The sequence below is a fragment of the Salvelinus alpinus genome, chromosome 4 (assembly GCF_045679555.1).
Source record: "Salvelinus alpinus chromosome 4, SLU_Salpinus.1, whole genome shotgun sequence".
NCBI classification, from domain to species: domain Eukaryota; kingdom Metazoa; phylum Chordata; class Actinopteri; order Salmoniformes; family Salmonidae; genus Salvelinus; species Salvelinus alpinus.
The window spans coordinates 23,919,949-23,947,597 of record NC_092089.1 but is presented as its reverse complement, the minus strand read 5'-3'; the positions used below and the strand labels follow the sequence as shown (position 1 = coordinate 23,947,597).

Here is a 27,649-nt window from a genome sequence, read left to right as displayed (position 1 = left end):
GTGCACTTTATAGGGAATAGGGTACCATTTGGGACGTAACCAAAGGGTGCATAATTGTTATATATATGAAAGAAAGGCTGACTTGCATGAATGAGCATAGGAATAAAAAAAAATAACTGTACAATCATTTTATTATTGTATGTGACAGCTAAGACAAGGGTGAGGCAGAAATATGAATCTGAAAGAAGACATTTAGTGTATCCAGAATATTGTTAGTGAAATAAATCAAAACGTTGTGAAACAGTCAGAGAAATGCTATTACATTATCATCATCCAGTATATACAGGCAGACCCCAACTTAAAGAGAACAGAGGATGACAGGGTTCTTCATGATCATCCCTGAGCCTCACTGGCCACGTCCCTAATGGCACCCTATTCTCTATAGGGCCCTGGTCAAAAGTAGTGTACTATAAAGGGAATAGCAGGGTCCTCACCAGGATTTTTGAACAAGGTAGTTTCTGCTGTTTAGGAAACTCCTGTCATTGTTGTGCCAAACATTTTATTCACTTAAAAGAGTTGGCAAAACCACACAAACAGATACTGGACAGATACTGGAGCAGGCTACTCATCCTCTACTCAACCTTCCAAATGGCGATTTTGCCATCCTGGCAGGCGGAGCCGCTGAGTACATAGCGGCCCTCTGCAGAGCACAGTGCTTGGACACTGTCTGTGTGGGCAATCAGCTCTTTCTCTACACTGTGGCTCTCTGTGTCCACTATGTAGATCTTCCCACTCACCCTGCATTGGTCAGGGCTCGGCCCGCTGCAGCCAACCCAGATCTGGACGAGGGAGGGGGAGGAGACAAACAATGCTTGTTGAGGATTTGCAGTTGTACTGTGACATTTACTACCGAAATAGAAATCAGCGTTCGCTCTGGACACTCTGATCGTTACTATGAGAAAGAAGATAAAATAATGATGGGAGGGTGGAATGTATGGTATCATTTCTAAGTACTGTACTATTTTAACTGCTACTTTACAAGCTTTTGTAGAAATTGCAACACCTGAGAAAGACTGTTGTTGACAGAATCCTATGAATGTGTTTTGTATGTGTTAATAGTAACGTGTTAAAGAGGTTATTATGTTGGTACCCTTCCAATAAAGTGTTACCAGCAAAACATGCAAAGAACAGCAGGTGGGAACATCCAACTGAGACCATTATTTTCTCACCTGATTCTTAACCTTGATCATACAGTTGACCCCTGTACAGTTCTGCAGCTGCACCCTCAGGAAAGGCTTGGTCAGGTCTTTACAGTGCCAGAGACAGAGCTCGTCAGAATCAGAACAGCTCGTCCACAACTGGCCCCTCTGAAAGAAACACACAGTGGACTGGTTTAGCCATCAGCTCATGACACCCATTACAAACAAACTGACTGTTGGAAGGCTGCAAAAATACATAGTGTCTGGCTTGATTATTGAGGCCACTTGGAGACCACGGTGAAGGCCTAGCATGAGATAAAGATCTTGGTTCAGTGAAATCTCCAAGGTGAAAGCCTAGCATGAGATAAAGATCTTGGTTCAGTGAAATCTCTAAGATGAAGGGAACATGGGCCTACTACCTCTACGAAGAGGATGAGGCTGCTGAACTCAGTGGGCATGCTCCGTAGATCCTCAGGAAGTGTCATCTTACGATGTGGGGTTCCGTCCTTCCTCAGTTCAATGATGCCGTCTCTGGCACCTAGTCAACATTACAATAGATGGGAACAAAACAAACAAAAGTTTATGTCCAGATGCTTGCTGTTGTTAGCATGTTATCTTGTGGTCAGTTGACACACTTTGTTAATTGATCATTGGCAGGGTATACAATACATAGGAGTATATAAAGAATATAATAATAATATAGAGTTAGAGTACAACTATGACTGAGTGAGTTTACTTACAGCACCACAGTGTTCCATTGAAGAGCTGAATGGACATAAGCCAATCACAGGCCAGTTGAAACTGCTTTTTCACTTTTAGCGTTGAGAGGTCCCACAGAATGACTGTTCCATCGGCACTACAGGAGTATGTCTGGCTGGGAGGGAGGAGAGGACAGTTGGATTAAAACAAGCACCATGTAGAAGCCTGATTGTGGTCTAACTACTGATGATTCACTGAGGGCAAAGTAAATTGTAGTTTAAGTACACTGCTGCCATCTGCTGGTTGGAAATAGACATCAGAATACTGAACACTCCATGTTCTAAGAGCCTTGCAAAATGATACTGGGGTGAGGACAGTTAGAACTACTTTCTGCAATAGGTGCATTGGTCATTTGAACAGGCAGTTCTAACACATGATCCTTCCTTCAACATAGAATCCTGAGCATCACACATGGGTTAACAGTTTGTGAGGGTGAAGTGACTGTAGCATGAAAGAGTGCCCTACAGTATATAGGGAATAGGGTGCCCTGTGGGACACAGACATACAGAACTATATGTGTAACATTTTACCTCATCTTGTCACTCTCCTCCAGGGCAAAGTCCATAACCTCATGCCTGTGCTCTGTCAGCTGCTTATTGCAGGACATGCTGCGAGTGTCAATTATGTAAATGATGGAATCCTGGGAGCCAATCCATACTTGATCCTGGTCCAATCTCAGCATGCAGTTCTGTGCACATAATAAAGCCACGTATTCAGCACATACATTGTGTCCCAAATGGCACATATTCCCTATATAGTGCACTACTTTCGACCAAGGCCCATAGGACTCTCGTCAAAAGAAGTGCACTATATAGGGAATAGGGTGCTATTTTGGACGCATACATATCCAGGTTTAATCCACTGTCATGTGAATGGTAGGCACTCCTGTTCATGCCTCATGAGACCACAGAAAGGAGGAAACACTATCAACAGAAGAAAGAGACAGAGAGAGAGAGAGAGAGAGAGAGAGAGAGAGAGAGAGAAAACAAGTGAAACAGAACTAGAGGGGGGAGAAAGAGAGAGAGAGGTAGAGAAAGAGAGAGATGAGAGGGAGAGAGAGAACAAGTGAAACAGAGAGCTAGAGAGGGAGAGAAAGAGATCACTGTGTACTTAATTCAATATAACAATTTCTTTTCAAAGGATATCTGTAAGCAATTTCACGGAAACAAAGGACATGTTCCAATATCCACACTAGCATATAACCCTTAGAATGCATGGCCAAATCCAATGCTTCTCTCTAAGTGTTCTGCTACACTAATGTGGATATTGGAACAGAGCCTAGTAGGAAGGCTCAAGCGATAGTCCAGGGAGAGCGCAGGGGAAATGGTACGTGTCTGCTTGCAGACATCATACCAGTTGGGAGGATCCCACTTGAACACAGTTCTGCTGCATGGACCAGCTGGCTGCGTCAAACACAACCACCTTCCCACCACTGAGGGCACACCACAGCTTGGGGTTCCCATCACCGTCTGCCTCCGAGTAACTCAACTGGCCTGGATAAACAGAGAGAGAGACTGTAGTCAGTCACAGCAATTCAGCCTGCGAATGTCTACATCAAAATCAAATACACTAAAACTTAAAATGTACAATCCATGGGTCAGCCAGTCAATGGATACTCCCACAGGCATATAGATTATATGTATACGGTATACACTGTAGCTCTGCATTACAACATAGAATATGTTGGGGTTTTTCAGTGCCTTTGAGATCATACTATTATTTTTTTGGCAACTTTTACTTCACTACAGAAAGAAAATAATGTACTTTTTACTCCATACATTTTTCCCTGGACACCCAAAAGTACTCGTTACATTTTGACAGGAAAATGGTCCAATTCAAGCACTTATCAAGAGAACATCCCTGGTCATCCCTACTGCCTCTGATCTGGTGGACTCACTAAACACAAATGCTTCATTTGTAAATTATGTCTTGGAGTGTTGGAGTGTGCCCCTGGCTATCCGTCAATAAAAATAAAACAATAAAAATTAGGCCGTTTGGTTTACTATAAGGAATTTGAAATGATTTATACTTTTACTTTTGATACTTAAGTATTTTTAAAACCAAATACTTCTAGACTTTTTCTAAAGTAGTATTTTACTGGGTGACTTTTACTTTTGTCATTTTGTATTAAGGTATCTTTACATTTACTCTAGTATGACACTAATACTTTTTACACAACATGATGTGGCTGGGGGTTATAGCATTTCTTTCACATGACCCATCAATTTAGACAAGTGTGTCTGGGTAAGAGTCATCTAATATTTATTAAATATTTTTATCTGGACACTTTGTTTACCTGGAATGTTTCCTTATTGTAGGCTACTACCACTTTTAGTCTTAATCTTTACTACAGTACTCAGTGTTGATCACATGACCTCACATGTGAATCCTTAAAGAGATGGGTGGGGCTGGCTTAAGAGTGTGTGAATAATGCTGAATGGGTGTAGACAAAGGAGTGTTCTCCAGTAGGTACCAAAACATTCAATGTCCTTTTTCTCAAAAGTGAGTTTACAAGTTTATCAACTTTCAAAGCAGAATTACTTTCCCATTGTTCCTCAAAAATGCAGTGTATGATATGCCATTTTGTAGCTCTGAGCCTCTACGTTTAACCAATGTAAAAAAAAGATATATATATTAAAATGTTGAGCCGGTCAGTGATATATTAAGTTTTGTTGACTCACACTGTACAGTACAACAAGTTCATAAGTTACCACACCTGACAAGTGTGAAGAAATGACACAAACTTTGACAATACATGGCACATGTACTCATCTACATGAACAGCTGAGAGTAGACAAACAATTAGGCCTGTCTGGGTGCTTTCCACTAGTGTGTATTTGCAGCCAACTATTACGGCTTCAAAGCTCCTCTGGTTTCCACTCAGATGTGCCTTACAGGACATGCGCCTGGCAGGACATGTTGGGACATGCGCCTGGCAGGACATGTTGGGACATGCGCCTGGCAGGACATGTTGGGACATGCGCCTGGCAGGACATGTGCCTTGCAGGACATGTTGGGACATGCGCCTTGCAGGACATGTTGGGACATGCGCCTTACAGAACATGTTAGGACATGCGCCTTGCAGGACATGTTAGGACATGCACCTTACAGAACATGTTAGAACATGCACCTTACAGGACATGCACCTTACAGAACATGTTAGGACATGCACCTTACAGAACATGTTAGGACATGCGCCTTACAGAACATGTTAGGACATGCGCCTTGCAGAACATGTTAGGACATGCACCTTACAGAACATGTTAGGACATGCACCTTACAGGACATGCACCTTACAGAACATGTTAGGACATGCACCTTACAGAACATGTTAGGACATGCGCCTTACAGAACATGTTAGGACATGCACTTAACTGGCATGTAAACAGCTTCTATCTTACAGGCAGATACATCAGAGTGAAGATAAGAGACTGAAACTATGATAGAAACTCAGCTGTCTGTATCCCCTCACCTGGTGTGTAGAGTAATAGAAACTCAGCTGTCTGTATCCCCTCACCTGGTGTGTAGAGTAATAGAAACTCAGCTGTCTGTTTCCTCTCACCTGGTGTGTACAGTAAGACCTGTACAGTCTGTTTCCCCTCACCTGGTGTGTACAGTAAGACCTGTACAGTCTGTTTCCCCTCACCTGGTGTGTACAGTAAGACCTGTACAGTCTGTTTCCCCTCACCTGGTGTGTACAGTAAGACCTGTACAGTCTGTGGAGCTGGGAGGTCTTGTGATGGATTGATCTTGTGTTTCAACGTCTCCGATGTCGTCTTTGGAACCATCATAGGAACTGCTTACAGACAACGAAACAGAAAATGACATATCAGAATATGAATCACTATCCTGATTACAGGAAATCACAATGAATATCACACACTATTGTTCTTCAGAGGGACATCCGATGTTGTTGATTTAGTTGTATACTTGATCCTTAGTCCTGGAAACTCCTGGACTAAATACATGTTCAATGATTCTCCATTGAGTTTGTGTTTTAGTCCAGGACCAGGCTAGATCTGTGTCTGGAACCCCACCATTAAACTCACAAATGGTAAAGCTTACAGATGATTTATATGCAACAAAAACTAAATTGACAGTGCATCTGGACCATAATGCATACCTTCATGTTTCACTCTGTCAAAGTATGCCAGTTTGGAGGCGGCAAATACGGCCTTCTGGCTCTGAAGGCACCCAACCACAGCATCCATGAGCAAGACGTTAGTCAAAGCCTGCTGCATGTACTGAGGATCCTTAAAGGGAACATGACAACTTATACACACACTGCCTGTACTGAGGATCCTTAAAAGGAACATGACAACTTATACACACACTGCCTGTATTGAGGATCCTTAAAGGGAACATGACAACTTATACACACACTGCCTGTACTGAGGATCCTTAAAGGGAACATGACAACTTATACACACACTGCCTGTATTGAGGATCCTATAAGGGAACATGAAACTTATACACACACTGCCTGTACTGAGGATCCTTAAAGGGAACATGACAACTTATACACACACTGCCTGTACTGAGGATCCTATAAGGGAACATGAAACTTATACACACACTGCCTGTACTGAGGATCCTTAAAGAGAACATGACAACTTATACACACACTGCCTGTACTGAGGATCCTATAAGGGAACATGACAACTTATACACACACTGCCTGTACTGAGGATCCTTAAAGAGAACATGACAACTTATACACACACTGCCTGTACTGAGGATCCTATAAGGGAACATGACAACTTATACACACACTGCCTGTACTGAGGATCCTTAAAGGGAACATGACAACTTACACACACTGCCTGTACTGAGGATCCTTAAAGGGAACATGACAACTTATACACACACTGCCTGTACTGAGGATCCTTAAAGGGAACATGACAACTTATACACACACTGCCTGTACTGAGGATCCTTAAAGGGAACATGACAACTTATACACACACTGCCTGTATTGAGGATCCTTAAAGGGAACATGACAACTTATACACACACTGCCTGTACTGAGGATCCTTAAAGGGAACATGACAACTTATACACACACTGCCTGTACTGAGGATCCTATAAGAGAGACATAGTCTTACAAGTATATATACACAACCTACTACACATTACAATGTACAATGAGTACAGCCAATTAAACAGCGTGGGAGATCACATTAAGTTTGGGAGATCACATTAGGAGAATATAATAAGGACAAAACATAATGTTTTCCAGCAGAGCAGAGGGGTGGAACAAGCCTGTACTGCAACATGGGGCAGCAGGTAGCCTAGTGGTTAGAGCATTGAGCCAGTAACCGAAAGGTTGCTGAATCGAATCCCAGAGCTTACAAGGTAAAACTCTGTCGTTCTGCCCTTGAACAAGGCAGTTAACCCACTGTTCCCCGGTTGGCCGTCATTGGAAATAAGAATTCGTTCTTAACTGACTTGCCTAGTTAAATGACTTTTGTCATTGACTTGTTTATTGTGTTATTGGCTTGTTTATTGTTTACTCCATGTGTAACTCTGTGTTGTTGTCTGTGTCACACTTTATCTTGGCCAGGTCACAGTTGTAAATGAGAACTTGTTCTCAACTAGCCTACCTGGTTAAATAAAGGTGAAATAAAAATAAAGGTTAAATAAATAAATGTATTAATATCCCTTTAGGAAGCCTGGAGGAAACCATCAGGTCAGAGGGGTGGGACAAGCCTGTACTGTAATATCCCTTTAGGAAGCCTGGAGGAAACCATCAGGCCAGAGGGGTGGGACAAGCCTGTACTGTAATATCCCTTTAGGAAGCCTGGAGGAAACCATCAGGCCAGAGGGGTGGGACAAGCCTGTACTGTAATATCCCTTTAGGAAGCCTGGAGGAAACCATCAGGCCAGAGGGGTGGGACAAGCCTGTACTGTAATATCCCTTTAGGAAGCCTGGAGGAAACCATCAGGTCAGAGGGGTGGGACAAGCGTGTACTGTAATATCCCTTTAGGAAGCCTGGAGGAAACCCATCAGGCCAGAGGGGTGGGACAAGCCTGTACTGTAATATCCCTTTAGGAAGCCTGGAGGAAACCATCAGGCCAGAGGGGTGGGACAAGCCTGTACTGTAAGATTAATATCCCTTTAGGAAGCCTGGAGGAAACCATCAGGCCAGAGGGGTGGGACAAGCCTGTACTGTAATATCCCCTTTAGGAAGCCTGGAGGAAACCATCAGGCCAGAGGGGTGGGACAAGCCTGTACTGTAATATCCCTTTAGGAAGCCTGGAGGAAACCATCAGGCCAGAGGGGTGGGACAAGCCTGTACTGTAATATCCCTTTAGGAAGCCTGGAGGAAACCATCAGGCCAGAGGGGTGGGACAAGCCTGTACTGTAAGATTAATATCCCTTTAGGAAGCCTGGAGGAAACCATCAGGTCAGAGGGGTGGGACAAGCCTGTACTGTAATATCCCTTTAGGAAGCCTGGAGGAAACCATCAGGTCAGAGGGGTGGGACAAGCCTGTACTGTAATATCCCTTTAGGAAGCCTGGAGGAAACCATCAGGCCAGAGGGGTGGGACAAGCCTGTACTGTAATATCCCTTTAGGAAGCCTGGAGGAAACCATCAGGCCAGAGGGGTGGGACAAGCCTGTACTGTAATATCCCTTTAGGTGCCAACCGATCTTATACTTTTTTCATAATACAGTAATAAAATAATGTGACATGTGACATGTTTTTCTCAGACTATGAATAACGACAGAACGCATTCAGGAGGGTGAAATGGACTATGCTAATATTTCTACCCACACGTTCCACAAAGTGTTTAACAGAAGTCACTGCACTGCTTAACAGCTTTGCTGCGCCACCGAAAAGCTAGCAATTCCATGGTGCGGGTTGGGGTATTTCAAGCTGAAGGGGTTAGTTGAATGAATTCAACTTGGTTACATTATACCCTACTGAACGCAGCACCAGTCTGAGATCCAGTGTATATCCTACCTTGTGGTCGTCTGCCATCGTCCTCCCAGCCCACATCTCTCTGACCATGAGATTCCACAGGTCACACGCAGACTTCAGGTTGGCCTCAAACACCTCCTTCCTCAGACTGCACTTGATCTTCAGAGACGGGATCTTCAACAGCAGGAAAGGAGCAAAGGAGATTTTCACCTCCTGACAGAGACGAGAGGGAAAGGGGAATATCTAGTCAGTTGGACAACTGAATGCATTCAACTAGGAGAGGAATATCAGATGTGTCATCGTCATCATGGCAGATTTTCATTTGAACAAAGCCAAACATTGATGGCAATACACTGTAGTCATACCAATGTACCCTTCAGTATTATTCATTACTGAGTGAGTTTCCAAAAGCTTCATAGCACTAAGATCATCTTTCATCCATTGCCTAAACTTGTCAAAGATTATTTTAGGACTACAAAGTTTTTAGAAAACTCATCCCTGAACAGTACTACTACTACTGCCTAAACATAAAGTAACCACACCTTTATGTCTCTGAACTTGGTGATCTCGATAAACCCAGGCCTCCCGTCAGTGAGCAGGAAGAGCCTCTTCTGTGTCATGGCGATCTTACCCACTCCCTGGTTGGTTTTGATGGAGCAGGACAGCTTGTAGACACACTCGTTGTTGTCCAGGTGCTCTATGACCTCAGCTGGCAGGTGAACGTCCTGGGCCTCCACCTCCGTCTCCTTCCAGAAGGTGTAGAACACACGGAACACCTCTGGGTCAATCTGCTTCTGTTGCCCTGGAAACAGAAGGTGTAGAACACACAGAACACCTCTGGGTCAATCTGCTTCTGTTGCCCTGGAAACAGAAGGTGTAGAACACACGGAACACCTCTGGGTCAATCTGCTTCTGTTGCCCTGGAAACAGAAGTAAGGATAATCAGATGATACACACCGTGTTCCTAGGCAGAGTGGTACTGTATTTCAAACTTTATTGACAGATCAATCACTCGTTTACTATCATGGGTGATCTTATTGTTATAGTACAACCATACTGTACTGCTCATGTATTTCCATGTCCTGTCAACGAGAGGCCTGACCTCTAACTCACTTACCCACAGTGAGAGCCTCAAACAGCCTATGGATGGTAAGTCTCAACTTACCCACAGTGAGAGCCTCAAAACAGCCTATGGATGGTAAGTCTCAACTTACCCACAGTGAGAGCCTCAAAACAGCCTATGGATGGTAAGTCTCAACTTACCCACAGTGAGAGCCTCAAACAGCCTATGGATGATAAGTCACAACTTACCCACAGTGAGGGCCTCAAACAGCCTATGGATGGTAAGTCTCAACTTACCCACAGTGAGAGCCTCAAACAGCCTATGGATGGTAAGTCTCAACTTACCCACAGTGAGAGCCTCAAACAGCCTATGGATGGTAAGTCTCAACTTACCCACAGTGAGAGCCTCAAAACAGCCTATGGATGGTAAGTCTCAACTTACCCACAGGGAGAGCCTCAAACAGCCTATGGATGGTAAGTCTCAACTTACCCACAGCGAGAGCCTCAAACAGCCTATGGATGGTAAGTCTCAACTTACCCACAGTGAGAGCCTCAAACAGCCTATGGATGGTAAGTCTCAACTTACCCACAGTGAGAGCCTCAAACAGCCTATGGATGGTAAGTCTCAACTTACCCACAGTGAGAGCCTCAAAACAGCCTATGGATGGTAAGTCTCAACTTACCCACAGGGAGAGCCTCAAACAGCCTATGGATGGTAAGTCTCAACTTACCCACAGCGAGAGCCTCAAACAGCCTATGGATGGTAAGTCTCAACTTACCCACAGCGAGAGCCTCAAACAGCCTATGGATGGTAAGTTTCAACTTACCCACAGTGAGGGCCTCAAACAGCCTATGGATGATAAGTCTCAACTTACCCACAGTGAGAGCCTCAAACAGCCTATGGATGGTAAGTCTCAACTTACCCACAGTGAGAGCCTCAAAACAGCCTATGGATGGTAAGTCTCAACTTACCCACAGTGAGAGCCTCAAACAGCCTATGGATGATAAGTCTCAACTTACCCACAGTGAGAGCCTCAAAACAGCCTATGGATGGTAAGTCTCAACTTACCCACAGTGAGAGCCTCAAACAGCCTATGGATGGTGGCGACGTCTTTCACAATCCCAGACTCCTGGATGCGCTTCACAAAGTCCTCCTGCAGCATGTGGGTCTTAGGGAGCTGGAACTTCTTCACGTGGTCGTCAGCTTGGACCAGCACCATCTCGTTGTCTGTCTTCACCTTGAAAATGAGCCGCTTGAGCTCTGGCCGCCGGTCCGCCTGGAAGCGCTCGTCCTTCTGCAGCGAGTCCACGAGCGCCTTCACCAGGTCGGTGGGGAAGATCTCGATGTCCGTCTTGTAGAGGTTCTGGAAGTCGCTGAGGGCGTCAAGACGCTTGGAACACAGCGTGTTCATGAAGCCGCGCAGGTAGAAGTACCTTGGAAATAGAGAAAGGGTTGTATGGAGAGTAGTAGGACTTTGCTTATAAATGATTTATAAACAATTCCACAACTACTACCTTATACACACACACAAGTGTAAAGGGATAAAGAATATGTACATAAAGATATATGAATGAGTGGTGGTACAGAACGGCATGGCAAGATGCAGTAGATGGTATAGAGTACGGTATATACATATGAGATGAGTACTGTAGGGTATGTAAACATAAAGTGGCATAGTTTAAAGTGGCTAGTGGTACATGTATTACATAAAGATGGCAAGATGCAGTAGATGATATAGAGTACAGTATATACATATGAGATGGGTAATGTAGGGTATGTAAACATTGTATTAAGTGGCATTGTTTAAAGTGGCTAGTGGTACATTTTTACATAATTTCCATCAATTCCCATTTTTAAAGTGGCTGGAGTTGAGTCAGTATGTTGGCAGCGGCCGCTAAATGTTAGTGGTGGCTGTTTAACAGTCTGATGGCCTTGAGATAGAAGCTGTTTTTCAGTCTCTCGGTCCCTGCTTTGATGCACCTGTACTGACCTCGCCTTCTGGATGATAGCGGGGTGAACAGGCAGTGGCTTGGGTGGTTGTTGTCCTTGATGATCTTTATGGCCTTCCTGTGACATCGGGTGGTGTCCTGGAGGGCAGGTAGTTTGCCCCCGGTGGTGCGTTCTGCAGACCTCACTACCCTCTGGAGAGCCTTACGGTTGTGGGCGGAGCAGTTGCCGTACCAGGCGGTGATAGAGCACGACAGGATGCTCTCGATTGTGCATCTGTAGAAGTTTGTGAGTGCTTTTGGTGACAAGCCGAATTTCTTCAGCCTCCTGAGGTTGAAGAGGCGCTGCTGCGCCTTCTTCACGACGCTGTCTGTGTGGGTGGACCAATTCAGTTTGTCCGTGATGTGTACACCGAGGAACTTAAAACTTTCCACCTTCTCCACTACTGACCCGTCGATGTGGATAGGGGGGTGCTCCCTCTGCTGTTTCCTGAAGTCCACAATCATCTCCTTTGTTTTGTTGACGTTGAGTGTGAGGTTATTTTCCTGACACCACACTCCGAGGGCCCTCACCTCCTCCCTGTAGGCCGTCTCGTCGTTGTTGGTAATCAAGCCTACCACTGTAGTGTCATCCGCAAACTTGATGATTGAGTTGGAGGCGTGCATGGCCACGCAGTCGTGGGTGAACAGGGAGTACAGGAGAGGGCTCAGAACGCACCCTTGTGGGGCCCCAGTGTTGAGGATCAGCGGGGTGGAGATGTTGTTACCTACCCTCACCACCTGGGGGCGGCCTGTCAGGAAGTCCAGGACCCAGTTGCACAGGGCGGGGTCGAGACCCAGGGTCTCGAGCTTGATGACGAGTTTGGAGGGTACTATGGTGTTAAATGCTGAGCTGTAATCGATGAACAGCATTCTCACATGGGTATTCCTCTTGTCCAGATGGGTTAGGGCAGTGTGCAGTGTGGTTGCGATTGCGTCGTCTGTGGACCTATTGGGTCGGTAAGCAAATTGGAGTGGGTCTAGGGTGTCCGGTAGGGTGGAGGTGATATGGTCCTTGACTAGTCTCTCAAAGCACTTCATGATGACGGAAGTGAGTGCTACGGGGCGGTAGTCGTTTAGCTCAGTTACCTTAGCTTTCTTGGGAACAGGAACAATGGTGGCCCTCTTGAAGCATGTGGGAACAGCAGACTGGGATAAGGATTGATTGAATATGTCCGTAAACACACCAGCCAGCTGGTCTGCGCATGCTCTGAGGACGCGGCTGGGAATGCCGTCTGGGCCTGCAGCCTTGCGAGGGTTAACACGTTTAAATGTTTTACTCACCTCGGCTGCAGTGAAGGAGAGCCCGCAGGTTTTGGTAGGGGGCCGTGTCAGTGGCACTGTATTGTCCTCAAAGCGGGCAAAAAAGTTGTTTAGCCTGTCTGGGAGCAAGACATCCTGGTCCGCGACGGGGCTGGTTTTCTTTTTGTAATCCGTGATTGACTGTAGACCCTGCCACATACCTCTTGTGTCTGAGCTGTTGAATTGCGACTCGATTTTGTCTCTGTACTGGGACTTAGCCTGTTTGATTGCCTTGCGGAGAGAATAGCTACACTGTTTGTATTCGGTCATGCTTCCGGTCACCTTGCCCTGGTTAAAAGCAGTGGTTCGCGCTTTCAGTTTCACGCGAATGCTGCCGTCAATCCACGGTTTCTGGTTTGGGAATGTTTTAATCGTTGCTGTGGGTACGACATCGTCAATGCACTTCCTAATGAACTCGCTCACCGAATCAGCATATTCGTCAATATTGTTGTTGGACGCAGTGCGGAACATATTCCAATCCGCGTGATCGAAGCAGTCTTGAAGCGTGGATTCAGATTGGTCGGACCAGCGTTGAACAGACCTGAGCGCGGGAGCTTGTTGTTTTAGTTTCTGTTTGTAGGCTGGAATCAACAAAATGGAGTCGTGGTCAGCTTTTCCGAAAGGGGGGCGGGGGAGGGCCTTATATGCGTCGCGGAAATTAGTATAACAATGATCTAGGGTTTTTCCAGCCCTGGTAGCACAATCGATATGCTGATAGAATTTAGGGAGTTTTGTTTTTAGATTAGCCTTGTTAAAATCCCCAGCTACGATGAATGCAGCCTCAGGGTGTGTGGTTTCCAGTTTACAAAGAGTCAGATAAAGTTCGTTCAGGGCCATCGATGTGTCTGCTTGGGGGGGAATATATACGGCTGTGATTATGATTGAAGAGAATTCCCTTGGTAGATAATGCGGTCGACATTTGATTGTGAGGAGTTCTAGATCAGGTGAACAGAATGACTTGAGTTCCTGTGTGTTGTTATGATGATCACACCACGTCTCGTTAATCATAAGGCATACCCCCCCGCCCCTCTTCTTACCAGAAAGATGTTTGTTTCTGTCGGCGCGATGCATGAAGAAACCAGCTGGCTGCACCGACTCCGTTAGCGTCTCTTGAGTTAGCCATGTTTCCGTGAAGCAGAGCACGTTGCAATCCCTGATGTCTCTCTGGAATGCTACCCGTGCTCGGATTTCATCAACCTTATTGTCAAGAGACTGGACATTGGCGAGTAGTATGCTAGGGAGTGGAGCGCGATGTGCCCGTCTCCGAAGCCTGACCACGAGACCGCCTCGTTTGCCCCTTTTACGGCGTCGCACAGGGTCGCCGGCTGGGATCAGATCCATTGTATTGGGTGGAAGGCAAAACACTGGATCCGTTTCGGGAAAGTCATATTCCTGGTAGGAACGATGATGAGTTGACGTTAATCGTATATTCAGTAGTTCCTCCCGACTGTATGTAATGAAACCTAAGATTACCTGGGGTACCGATGTAAGAAATAACACATAAAAAAACAAAATACTGCATATTTTCCAAGGAACGCGAAGCGAGGCGGCCATCTCTTTTCGGCGCCGGAAGTTTTATTTTATAGATGTAGTGTGTTTAAAGTGTGACTTAATAAAATGAATAATCCCTATGTTGTAAACTAAGTACCTGGCCAGGAGGGTGGAGTTCTCAGGAACACAGAGGATGGCCTTCCCCAGTAGTATGATCAACTCTCCATAGTAGTTCTGGACATGGTGGTGCACCATGGGAGGAGGAAATTCTGGCAGCTTGAAGATCTTCACAGGCTTGGGCAGGATCTTGAAGGCTGTTTAGAAAAAGACAGAGTGTGACACTGCAAACAAAAAGGGTCTACTTTATATAAATCATCTCCAGCACCACCCCAACATCAACATATGTGAAAATGGCGTGTTCCTATGTTCTGTAGTAAAAAAGTGAGGAAGATGTGTTTCCAATGACATTATCAACCAATTAGGAGACAATTAGGAGGCAATTAGTAGGTAATGCCTCCTCATAATTGGTTAAAATCACATGATGCACAACGATGATGTCATTGCAAACACTTATCTCCCTCTATCTTTTTTACTACCGAACATAGAAAGACGCCATTTTAACATATGTTGAGGATGAATATGAAGTTGAACATTTGTGAAAATTCCCTTTAAGATGAATCTTCTTGTTCACAGAAGTCAAGGCCTAATGACCTACACTTTACTTAAACCATCCGTCATAAGAGCCACATTACACTGTTATAACACAAACTATTTAGTGTTAAGTCAGTTTTCATTAGCTGACAACAGACATGATTTGTTATGACATCCGTTATGACAGTGTTATGTAGAGTAGTCCTTTAGACAGTGCATAATGTTACGGAGTAATGTTCATGTAACCGTGTAATGTTACTAACATCACAGTATATGTGTTAATCAGTGGGTAGCTATTATTAGTCCTCCCACTGCTAGGGTTGCAAAATCTGGTTTTCCAGAAATCCTGGTTGGATGATGTCATACTTACTTCGTCCTGATTCCAGTAATCTTCCAACTGGGATTTCTGGAAAAGCTGGGAATTTGGGGAAAATTGCTGGAATGTTGTAACCTTCCTAAAAAAAGTTCCTATCTAGTATCCAAAAGGGTAGGAGAACCCCTTGAAAAGCCCTTTTTGGTTCCATGTAGAACCCTTTCAACAGAGAGTTATATATGGAAACCAAAAGTGTTCTACCTAGAACCAAAAAGGGTTACACTATGGGAACAACCGAAGAACCCTTTTGGAAGCATATTTTCTAAGAGTGTACTCACCACTGTCAGGGATAATGATCTTCTTGATGGAGGTTTGTCTGAGGAGGCTGAGATGGCGCTCCTCTCCCAGGTTGGGGAGGCTCATCCCCAGCCTCTTGTTCAGACGCTTCTCTGGGTCGCTGCTATACTTCCTGGCCATTTCCTGCATGGTGGGCCTCCTGGGGTTGTCTGTCATTGCCTTCATTCTGACATCAGACACATATAAAACAGGAATGTATACCATACAAGACCCTAATATACATACAGGACTGTGTACCATACAATACCCTAATATACATACAGGACTGTATACCATACAATACCCTAATATACATACAGGACTGTATACCATACAATACCCTAAATACTATACAGGACTGTGTACCATACAAGACCCTAATATACATACAGGACTGTGTACCATACAAGACCCTAATATACATACAGGACTGTGTACCATACAATACCATAATATACATACAGGACTGTGTACCATACAAGACCCTAATATACATACAGGACTGTGTACCATACAATACCATAATATACATACAGGACTGTGTACCATACAATACCCTAAATACCATACAATACCCTAAATACTATACAGGACTGTGTACCATACAATACCCTAAATACCATACAGGACTGTATACCATACAATACCCTAAATACTATACAGGACTGTGTACCATACAATACCCTAAATACCATACAGGACTGTATACCATACAATACCCTAAATACCATACAGGACTGAGTACCATACCAGACCCTATATACCATACAAGACCCCGAATCTCCCCCAGCCATATATATAGCATGTTTGCAGTGGGGTGCTATGTAACAGAATTCAATCATTTCCCAAATCGCTCCTCCAGTATCCCTAGCCAGTCTCTTTCACTTATTTGATCTATTCCAGCACTAACTGGTCGACTAATCGCCAAGGCTAACTGGTCGACTAATCGCCAAGGCTAACTGGTCGACTAATCGCCAAGGCTAACTGGTCGACTAATCGCCAAGGCTAACTGGTCGACTAATCGCCAAGGCTAACTGGTCGACTAATCGCCAAGGCTAACTGGTCGACTAATCGCCAAGGCTAACTGGTCGACTAATCGCCAAGGCTAACTGGTCGACTAATCGCCAAGGCTAACTGGTCGACTAATCGCCAAGGCTAACTGGTCAACTAATCGCCAAGGCTAACTGGTCAACTAATCGCCAAGGCTAACTGGTCAACTAATCGCCAAGGCTAACTGGTCAACTAATCGCCAAGGCTAACTGGTCAACTAATCGCCAAGGCTAACTGGTCAACTAATCGCCAAGGCTAACTGGTCAACTAATCGCCAAGGCTAACTGGTCAACTAATCGCCAAGCCTAACTGGTCAACTATTCACCAAGCCTAACTGGTCAACTTATTACCAACTGGTCAACTAATCATCGAAGCTCTCAAACACTGTAAATGGATGGTGGTTCTCAAAGAGAGGTTTGAGAAAAACCCCTCTGCTGTATTTTCAAATATTCAACAACAATACAACATCCAACAGACTGGATAACTGGATCAGACTTGTGGAGAAACTCTTCCTTTGATGTTAACAAAGCAGGTTTGCAGCGGTGTGTCCTATACATTAATAATTGGACTGAATTCCATAACATGTCCAGGCAGGTTACCAGCAGTGCCATAACTCAGGCTTCGTTCTAACCATCACTGTACCCATCAGGGAGAAAAGTGAGTTGGAGGGTAGGGGAAGGGAAAAGCAGGAAAGGGATATTGTAAGTGAGAGCTTACTTCTGTGTCTCTGAGCGAGTGTTGACTTCCATGCGTGTGAAAGCATCCATCTTCCTATTGAGGCGGTCCTTCAGGAATGAATGAAAGATGTGTGTCTCCAAGACCTATACGGATACACATGTATAAATTGAGTGTAGGAATCAACCGTACTCTTTATAGTGATGGTGATCTGAGAGGCTACTTCAACATGTACCTTTTTATAAAAGGGTAGGTCAGCTAGCTCTCTGGTCTTCAGGAACTCTTCACTGTTAAACACTCTGTGTTCATAGTTCAGGTGACCACTGACATCCCTGATGAAAGGCAGAGATGCAGCGGACCATTAATACACGGGCTACATTAGTGCCTTTAAACACTAGGAAATAGAACATCTTCCTACACCTCACCGGGTTGACTTCCTCCTTACAGATACAACACCAACAAAATCTCACATATGCCACTATTGGCTCTTTCCAGTGTGAGCATTACTCAAGGGAGAGCAGTATTGACAGATTTGAATTCACTTGTTGATGTCTGTAAGAAAGAAGTCCACCCGATGTGTATGATGATGTCATACTTTGAGCCTTGCACCTCAGAAAGAGAGTCTGAACAGTCTGAACAGTCTGAACAGTCTGAACAGCACGACTGACCTGAACATGTTGACAATGAGCTCCAAGGTAACCTTCTGTATTTCCCAGTTCAGGTTCTGCTGCCATTGTCTCCTCAGCATGCGCATGTCATTAACATCTGCGCCGGCCCCTTGGTGACACAGCTCTAGATCATATTGTAGCTGGAGGCCCTTCCTCCTGTAGAGCAGCAGGAAGAGAAACCTGTTGTTCACTCACTGCCACAGAAACAATGTTATATAAGCATGACTGTGAGTGATAACTGATGTGATATTCTACCTCGCAATAACCTCATTCTGTGTTATTGAGACAATGGGTGTGTCATTTCAGTTGTAGGGAGCTTCAGCACAGAACAGAGCACATAGTCTGCATTGTCTATGTATTCCTCCTGTTATTCTGTTGTTCTACATGTTTCTCTCTGCATTGTTGGGAAGGGCCCGCAAGTAAGCATTTCACTGTTAGTCCACAGTTCTTGTTTACGAAGCATGTGACGAATACAATTTGATTTGATTCTCAAATGGCACCCTATTCCCTATATAGTGCACTACTTTTTAACAGGGCCCATAAGTAGTACATTATTCCCTAGTAGGGCACTATATAGGGAATAGGGTGCCATTTGGGGGGGGGGGGGGTCCTACCGCTTGGTAAAACACTCTGCCGAAACGAAGGGGACGTCTGGTAGGTCGACAGTCTCTGAGCAGGAAGAAGACACTGTTCCATCATCAATATTAATCAAGATCAGGTCGTCTGTTTCCTGTCACAGAGAATAGAAGAGAGTTCCAAAAACATTCAAAAGTCAAAGCTTTTCTTTCTCCAACTGCTATGACATTTCAACTGTTTGGAAATGGACAACAGTTAGGCAACACTTGACGTAACGACATCATGAAAATCATATTGTTGTCCGACATCAAATAACACAACAACATAACCATGGTTATATAAAGGATGTACCAAGGTTGCAATAAAGAAACTACTACTACTAATACAAAGCCTCCTACCGCAGCGACCTCCTCAAAGTGGTTGAGGTGGCAGCCCATGAGGAAGGCGGTGGGGGCCATGATGAAGTCCAGCATCTGGGCTGAGAGGATGGGCACGTAGGGGTGCTGCCAGTGGAAGGGGTGGATGTAGAGCATGAAACACTCGGCCACCAGGGTGAGGCGGGCCCAGTCAGCTGAGAAGAACACTACCCTCTGCTCCATCAGAATACCAGTGATGATCTGGGCAAACCAACACAGGGCCAGGGGTCAATAGAATCAGAGGAGAGGAGAGCAGGGTAGAAAGAGTAGAGCAAAATAAAGTAGAGCAGAAAGAGCAGAGTAGAGCAGAGTAAAGCAGAAAGAGCAGAGTAGAAATACCAGAGTAGAAAGAGTAGAGTAGATCAGAGTAGAGTAGAGCAGAAAGAGAGGAGAAGAGTAGAAAGAGTAGAGCAGGGAAGAACAGAAATAGCAGAGTAGAGCAGAGCAGAAAAAGAAGAGTAGAGTAGAGCATAAAGAGCAGAGTAGAGCAGAAAGAGCAGAGCAGAGCAGAAAGAGTGGAGCAGAAAGAGTAAAGCAGAGTAGAAAGAGCAGAGTAGAGTAGAAAATTAAGAGCAGAGTAGAGCAGAGTATAACAAAAAGAGCAGAAAGATAGGAGTAGAAAGAGCAGAGTAGAGCAGAAAAAGAAGAGTAGAGCAGAAAGATCAGAGTAGGGTAGAGCAGAAAGAGTAGAGCAAAGTAGAAAGAGCAGAGTATAACAGAAAGAGAGGAGTAGAGCAGAAAGAGAAGAAAGCATAGATAAGAGCAGAGTAGAGCAGAAAGAGCAGAGTAGAGCATAAAGAGTAGAGCAGAATATAGCATAAAGAGCAGAGTAGAGTAGAAAGAGCAGAGCAGAGCAGAAAGAGTGGAGCAGAAAGAGTAAAGCAGAGTAGAAAGAGCAGAGTAGAGTAGAAAATTAAGAGCAGAGTAGAGCAGAGTATAACAAAAAGAGCAGAAAGATAGGAGTAGAAAGAGCAGAAAAAGAAGAGTAGAGCAGAAAGATCAGAGTAGGGTAGAGCAGAAAGAGAAGAGTAGAGCAGAAAGAGTAGAGCAAAGTAGAAAGAGCAGAGTATAACAGAAAGAGAGGAGTAGAGCAGAAAGAGAAGAAAGCGTAGATAAGAGCAGAGTAGAGCAGAAAGAGACAAGTAGAGCAGAAAGAGTAGAGTAGAGCATTAAGAGCAGAGTAAAGCATAGTAGAAAGAGCAGAGTAACAGAAAGAGCAGAAAGAGAAGAGTAGAAAGAGCAGAGTAGAACAGAAAGAGAAGATTAGAACAGAAAGAGCAGAGTAGAAAGAGCAGAGTAGAGCAGAAAGAGGAGAGTAGAGCAGAAAGTAGAGCAGAGCATAACAGAGCAGAAAGAGTAGAGCATTAAGAGCAGAGTAGAGCCGAGTAGATCAGAGCAGAAAGAAAAAAGCAGAGTCAAGCAGAAAGACCAGAAAGAGTAGAGCAGAGTATAACAGAAAGAGCAGAGTAGAGCAGAAAGAAAAGAGTAGAGTAGATCAGAGCAGAGTAGAGCAGAAAGAGAGGAGCAGAAGGAGTAGAGCAGAGTATAACAGAGTAGAGTAGAGCATTAAGAGCAGAGTAGAGCAGAAAGAGTAGAGCATTAAGAGCAGAGTAAAGTAGAACAGAGAACAGAGTAGAAAGAGTAGAGTAGAGCATTAAGAGCAGAGTAGCGTAGAATAGAGTAGAAAGAGCAGAGTAGAGCTGAGTAGATCAGAGCAGAAAGAGTAGAGTAGAGCATTAAGAGCAGAGTAGAAAGAGCAGAGTAGAGCAGATCAGAGCAGAGTAGAGTAGAAAGAGCAGAAAGAGCAGAGCAGACAGAGTAGAGTAGAAAGAGCAGAGCAGAAAGAGTAGATCAGAGCAGAGTAGAGTAGAAAGAGCAGAAAGAGCAGAGCAGAAAGAGTAGAGTAGAAAGCGTAGAGTAGAGCATAATAGAAAGAGTAGAGTAGAAAGAAGAGTAGATCAGAGTAGAGCAGAAAGAGTAGAGTATAGCATTAAGAGCAGAGTAGAGCAGAAAGAGAAGAGTAGATCAGAGTAGAGCAGAAAGAATAGAGTAGAGCAGAAAGAGGAGAGTAGAGCAGAAAGAGTAGAGCAGAGCAGAAAGAGCAGAGTAGAGTAGAAAGAGCAGAGTAGAGCAGAGTAGAGTAGAAAGAGTAGAGTAGAGTAGAAAGAGCAGAGTAGAGCAGAGTAGAAAGAGCAGAGCAGAAAGAGGAGAGCAGAGCAGAGTAGAAAGAGAAGAGTAGAGCAGAAAGAGAAGGGTAGAGCAGAAAGAGAAGAGTAGAAAGAATAGAGCATAACAGAAAGAGCAGAGTATAACAGAAAGAGCAGAGTATAGTAGATCAGAGTAGAGCAGAAAGAGCAGAGTAGAGCAGAAAGAGTAGAGCATAATAGAAAGAGCAGAGTAGAAAGAGAAGAGCAGAAAGAGCAGAGCAGAAAGAGCAGAGCAGAAAGAGTCGAGTAGAGCAGAGCAGAAAAAGCAGAGTTCTTGCCAGGCAGGGCAGAAGTCAAAACATCACTCCGAACACTTCAGTTGAATGGCTCATCATAGAAAATGCTGTTACCAGTCTGAACATAACTCTCTACTCACCTGTAAAATCTGTTTGGACCTAAAGCACAGGAAGGGCAAATGGAGGTCCAGGTCTACAGCGGGGTGTTCCTCGTCCTCTCTGGAAGGCAGTACGATCATCAGGGGTCTCAGGTTGAACACCTGGGCACAGTCAGGGGTGAGCACATCATCAATATCAGTACACAAGAAGGAAGAAGGAAGAGGTGGTGGTAGTAGTAGTTTGTATTTGTTTTGTCATTTTTATTCTGACTGTAGGATGGAGAGAGGGGGGAGAAATGAAGGACCAAGGACCTTATACCACCCACCACTGCGACCTGTATGCTCTAGTCGGCTGGGCCTCGCTGCATGTTCGTCGTCAGACCCACTGGCTCCAGGTCATCCACAAGGCTATGCTAGGTAAAGCGCCGCCTTATCTCAGTTCACTGGTCACGATGGCAACACCCACCCGTAGTACGCGCTCCAGCAGGTGTATCTCACTGATCATCCCTAAAGCCAAAACCTAATTTGGCCGCCTTTCCTTCCAGTTCTCTGCTGCCTGCGACTGGAACGAATTGCAAAAATCTCTGAAGTTGGAGACTTTTATCTCCCTCAACAACTTTAAACATCTGCTATCTGAGCAGCTAACCGATCGCTGCAGCTGTACATAGTCCATCGGTATATAGCCCACCCAATTTACCTACCTCATCCCCATACTGTTTTCATTTATTTACTTTTCTGCTCTTTTGCACACCAGTATCTCTACTTGCACATGATCATCTGGTGATTTATCACCCCAGTGTTAATCTGCTAAATTGTAATTATTCGCTCCTATGGCCTATTTATTGCCTACCTCCTCATGCCTTTTGCACACATTGTATATAGATTCTCTTTTTTTTTCTTTTTTTTCCTACTATGTTATTGACTTGTTTATTGTTTACTCCATGTGTAACTCTGTGTTGTTGTCTGTTCACACTGCTATGCTTTATCTTGGCCAGGTCGCAGTTGCAAATGAGAACTTGTTCTCAACTAGCCTACCTGATTAAATAAAGGTGAAATAAAAAATAAATAAAAAATAAAAGGAAGAATCAAACCCCAACAATGCATAGTCCATGTAGAGTGAGTGGTGTTCAAATACGACCGACCACTGGCACTTCAGGTAGCCTAGCAGTGTGGATAGATGGACTGGATAACAGAAAGCAGCTCACCACATGTAGTTGTCCAGGGGGTGGAATGGGCACTAGAGACAGTTTGGCTGCAAATTCCTTCACCCTCTCTTCAGACAACCTGCATGTTCTAAGCTGCACCAGCAAACTACGGAAGTGTACAGAAGAGAATGATTTAGGAAATGACAACACACAGATACGGGCTGTATTGAAGACCTATTGACCCTTACCAAGACAGACAGTCCTTCAGAGCATTGTAATAAGGATGCTTGGATATGACACAGATGGCATACGCAGTGTAGAGCTTAGTGGTCCTGGTGGACGACCAGTGTCCATTCTGATAGAACACTGACCCTTCCTACAAGGACAGAAGTGACAAATCAACTGTGTGAGCATTGAGTCTTTCGCAGGAAGGAGCGTCATAGCGAAAGCGTTTAACACTGTTTTGTTTTGCACAGCTTTATAATGATAATGATCACATGTTTATGCAGGATAATAAAAAGGAAAGACTCCCACCTGAAATGGTCTACAACACTGAACCACCACTCCATGGGTTTGGTTACCGAACACATCCGTGAAGACTAGAAAGTGAAAACGCTCTTCTTTTGGTTCATTTGTTACTTGAAGCCCCCCTGATTTCAGAAAAGTAAGGATTATTTGTATGTCTCGATTGTTAGACAGTGCATTGGGCGATGTCTTCGAGCGAATGTTTTAATGACATTGTAAATAGGGATGTCTGTCAGCCTTCATTTTGGTATGGTGTTTACCTCGGGTCATCTTTATAATCCCAACAATGACACATTTAACTGGCTATCAGCCTCAAAATATACCTCTACCTGGGAAGCAGAGTTGGGGCAGGGCCATGAGGTCGATGTCCTTGGGGACGCTGACATCCTCCGTGACAGTGGCCCCCTCACTGCTCCCGGCCCCTCCAGGGCCACTAGGAGCCACCACTGGCCTCTCCTTCTTCTTGATGAAGGACCGTCTGCACTGGACTCGACTGAAGGTTCTGGGGACACCGGACTCAACTGCATTCTCTTTGGTCACAAACGGAGGCACGTGGACTTGCAAGACCTCTGGGTCTAAAAAAAGGATGTCTGTTGTCCTGTTGCCCTGCTGTAGAGACTAAAGAGAACAATCCATGTTAACCTCCATTTAACATTTCTAATCAACGATCTAGCTCATCTCTATAATAAGCTCTGTATTCAAAAATAAATTTGCTGATTGGCATTACCTGGTAGACCTCCTTGAGTTTATCCCCAGAGGCTCCGACGACAACACATGCTTCCAGTAACCCTGAGGGAAGATGGTCTGCCATCAGAACCTGTCTTTCCTCCTCTGTATATCAGGCTCACAATGGTGGAATCACATCCAAGCATGGGATTTGTGCTTTGGATGAGCGAGAGAGAGAGAGGGTGAGAGAGACAGAGAAAGAGAGGGCGAGAGACAGAAAGAGATTGTTCTTCAGAAACATGAGTCACACTCCTTAGCTTGTTCATTTGGGCAAGTTGTTATACCCTTGATCACAGCAGCTGGCTAACAAGATAAGGAGCACATGACATCCTGCTTATTATATTATATCACCTTTTAATAGATATTTACAACAACAAGCCAAGAGGCTCAGGCTTGAAACACAGCTCACCTGATCACTACTAGGCCAATAAACCAAATTAGCCCTCCATTTGGTAAATCCGACCACAACTCTATCCTCCTGATTCCTGCTTACAAGCAAAAATTAAAGCAGGAAGCACCAGTGACTCGGTCTATAAAAAAATGGTCAGATGAAGCAGATGCTAAACTACAGGACTACTTTGCTATCACAGACTGGAACATGTTCCAGGATTCTTCCGATGACATTGAGGAATACACCACATCAGTCACTGGCTTTATCAATAAGTGCATTGAGGACGTCGTCCCCACAGTGACTGTACGTACATACCCCAACCAGAAGCCATGGATTACAGGAAACATTCGCACTGATCTAAAGGGTAGAGCTGACGCTTTCAAGGTGCGGGACTAACCCGGAAGCTTACAAGAAATCCCGCTATGCCCTACGACGAACCATCAAACAGGCAAAGCGTCAATACAGGGCTAAGATTGAATCATACTACACCGGCTCCGACGCTCGTCGGATGTGGCAGGGCTTGCAAACTATTACAGACAACAAAGGGAAGCACAGCCGCGAGCAGCCCAGTGACACGAGCCTACCAGACGAGCTAAATCACTTCTATGCTCGCTTCGAGGCAAGCAACACCGAGGCATGCATGAGAGCATCAGCTGTTCTGGACGACTGTGTGATCACGCTCTCCATAGCCGACGTGAGTAAGACCTTTAAACAGGTCAACATACACAAGGCTGCTGGGCCAGACGGATTACCAGGATGTGTGCTCCAGGCATGTGCTGACCAACTGGCAGGTGTCTTCACTGACATTTTCAACATGTCCCTGATTGAGTCTGTAATATCAACATGCTTCAAGCAGACCACCATAGTCCTTGTGCCCAAGAACACAAAGGCAACTGCCTAAATGACTACAGACCCATAGCACTCACGTCCGTAGCCATGAAGTGCTTTGAAAGGCTGGTAATGGCTCACATCAACACCATTACTTACCTACACACACACCTTTTTTTTCCGCACCATTGGTTAGAGCCTGTAAGTAAGCATTTCACTGTAAGGTCTACAACTGTTGTATTCGGCGCACGGGACAAATAAACTTTGATTTGATTTGAAAAGAACATCCTCTGCTCTGAGAAACCATTAAAAAGGTGTCATCAAAAGCAATTATGGCATCACCTCACCAAACAACAAAGCAGAGTTGGAGGAAATACAGCTGTAGTCATGTAAAGTACAAGCTCGTCTCCTCTGTAAAGGCAGCCACCTCAGGAGATACAAGATAAACCAACTTTAATTGAATTTCCCTGCTTGAGGGGAATTTCTGGGCAAATTGGATTCATGTGTGGTGAAGATGGAGATACCCTTCAATAGGTCACTGAAAACACTCTATTGAGGAGTGGCACAGTTCACTTTATGATGGGTGGGTGGGTGGCCTAGTGCTACTGGATTGAAAATAAATTACTTTTTAGATTTTTAAAAAAAGTAATAAAAAAAACTTAGTAACTGCACACATATCCCTTTGGCATCTACAATAGAGGTGTGATTTTATGTGATTTTCTAATGGTCCTGTCTGAAAAGCGACCTGTCACCAGTTCCCGCATAGCTGTGCATATGAGAGCAACAAGCATTCATATTATACACATGCATCACGTCATTATAGCTGCAGAACTGAAACCATGAAATGCTTTGTGATTTCAGCAGCTTATGTCACAAGTCCTTTGCAGCTGTAGTCTTAACTAGACAATTAGAAGCAGCACTAAAATGAATGCGTTACAGTGAAATAGGCTCAAATCTGACACTCCTTTCGTCTGCTTAATCCCCTTATCTCCCCATATTCCCAGCCTGTTCAGTACTGTTTGACTGACATGCAATGCATTTAGTTTCCATTGATGAACTGGTGTCTCTGGAAAACTTGGCAACATTGATTACCTCCGCACTCTTTCCATACAAGCCATACTGAAAGAGCCAAGATACCTTTATAGGCCAAGAGCATGTGATGATCAAATTCCATGTTGTGTGTCAATCAATAGCTACCGTGTATACATCACTGTCAAAGCATATTCATGTTTTCTTAAAATATAGAAGGTAGCTCAGCTACATGTAAAAATGTAAATTGTCAAAACAGAAAGTTAGTCTTTAACTGATTTACTTCAAATGCAAAGTAATGATCTTCACCAACCTGTTGGTCCATCGGTAATCCAAGACCACGGGCCAAAGTCACTGACATTCGTTTGAATGAATTTGTAGCCACCGAAAGAGACAATCAAAACACCTTTGTAAACAATGCAGTTGAATTGACCTTCCCAGAAAATGCTGTTATCTGTCTGACTGCGATTAACAGCGTGCTGCTTCCTGCTTTCAGAAAGGATACAAAATCATGCGTACTGGAAAAATGCATTTGCTCCTACTTTTGTAAAGAATTCAAAACCTTGTGCATTCTAATTTGCTGTCGTAGAAGTTAATTAGCTGCATTTCCTACTTAACAAAACTGCGATATTAAATTATGTCAGAAGACTCATTCGGTTTCTCTATCGACTTTGTTATAGTGCCATCTAGTGAGCAATTTGCAACATTGTAACAATGCAACAACACTCAATTTAAGTTTAGTGTTTTAACAAAGTCGCAATAAAGGTATAAAGATTCCGCTTCTTCAAAGGCAACCACTGCTGGTTATTTTAATTACAGTTGCACACATTTGGGGAGGGTTAGCATTTTGATATGTAAAGGTGCATTCATTACCTATCCTCCATTTGTACACACATACCCTGTTAATTAACAGTGTTAGGGTCAGCAGGTTAGTTATCAGGGTCAGAAGGTTAGTTATCAGGGTCAGCAGGTTAGTTGTTAACAGGGTCAGGAGGTTAGTTGTTATCAGGGTCAGCAGGTTAGTTATCAGGGTCAGCAGGTTAGTTATCAGGGTCAGCAGGTTAGTTGTTAACAGGGTCAGCAGGTTAGTTGTTAACAGGGTCAGCAGGTTAGTTG

At 44.4% G+C, this 27,649-nt stretch overlaps 1 protein-coding gene across 3 annotated transcripts; it reads right to left on the bottom strand.

Annotated features, from left to right (window-relative positions):
• Nucleotides 1-113: 113 nt before the first annotated feature.
• On the bottom strand, nucleotides 114-27,195 carry LOC139573088 (DENN domain-containing protein 3-like). Of its 3 annotated transcripts, none has more exons than XM_071396141.1 (25): nucleotides 26,847-27,193; nucleotides 24,287-24,441; nucleotides 23,889-24,177; nucleotides 23,569-23,684; nucleotides 23,283-23,410; nucleotides 23,095-23,200; nucleotides 21,932-22,051; nucleotides 19,331-19,549; nucleotides 18,971-19,086; nucleotides 18,357-18,512; nucleotides 17,924-18,020; nucleotides 17,731-17,834; nucleotides 15,966-16,150; nucleotides 14,821-14,977; nucleotides 10,954-11,318; nucleotides 9,365-9,624; nucleotides 8,865-9,035; nucleotides 6,022-6,151; nucleotides 5,587-5,697; nucleotides 3,252-3,391; nucleotides 2,429-2,586; nucleotides 1,880-2,013; nucleotides 1,559-1,677; nucleotides 1,170-1,307; nucleotides 114-779 (listed from the first exon to the last, which is right to left on the bottom strand). In XM_071396141.1, the coding sequence occupies exons 2-25, from the start codon at nucleotides 24,368-24,370 to the stop codon at nucleotides 573-575; spliced, it is 3,810 nt and encodes a 1,269-aa protein (XP_071252242.1). In that variant the 5' UTR covers nucleotides 24,371-24,441; nucleotides 26,847-27,193; the 3' UTR covers nucleotides 114-572. The 3 variants fall into 3 exon arrangements, 2 of the variants coding, with proteins under 2 accessions (XP_071252242.1, XP_071252243.1); XM_071396142.1 differs by having other exon boundaries at nucleotides 5,587-5,694; nucleotides 26,847-27,192; XR_011674540.1 differs by lacking the exons at nucleotides 114-779; nucleotides 1,170-1,307 and having other exon boundaries at nucleotides 1,880-2,009; nucleotides 26,847-27,195.
• Between the last annotated feature and the right edge of the window lie 454 nt (nucleotides 27,196-27,649).

Excerpts from the sequence above, each read along its gene's own strand:
- LOC139573088 (XM_071396141.1), bottom strand. The coding sequence starts at position 24,370 with ATGGCAGACCATCTTCCCTCAGGGTTACTGGAAGCATGTGTTGTCGTC. Across the intron at positions 19,087-19,330 it reads ACTTTGAGGAGGTCGCTGCG|GAAACAGACGACCTGATCTT; the intron begins GTAGGAGGCTTT and ends TCTCTGTGACAG. Across the intron at positions 9,036-9,364 it reads CCAAGTTCAGAGACATAAAG|GAGGTGAAAATCTCCTTTGC; the intron begins GTGTGGTTACTT and ends CGTCTCTGTCAG.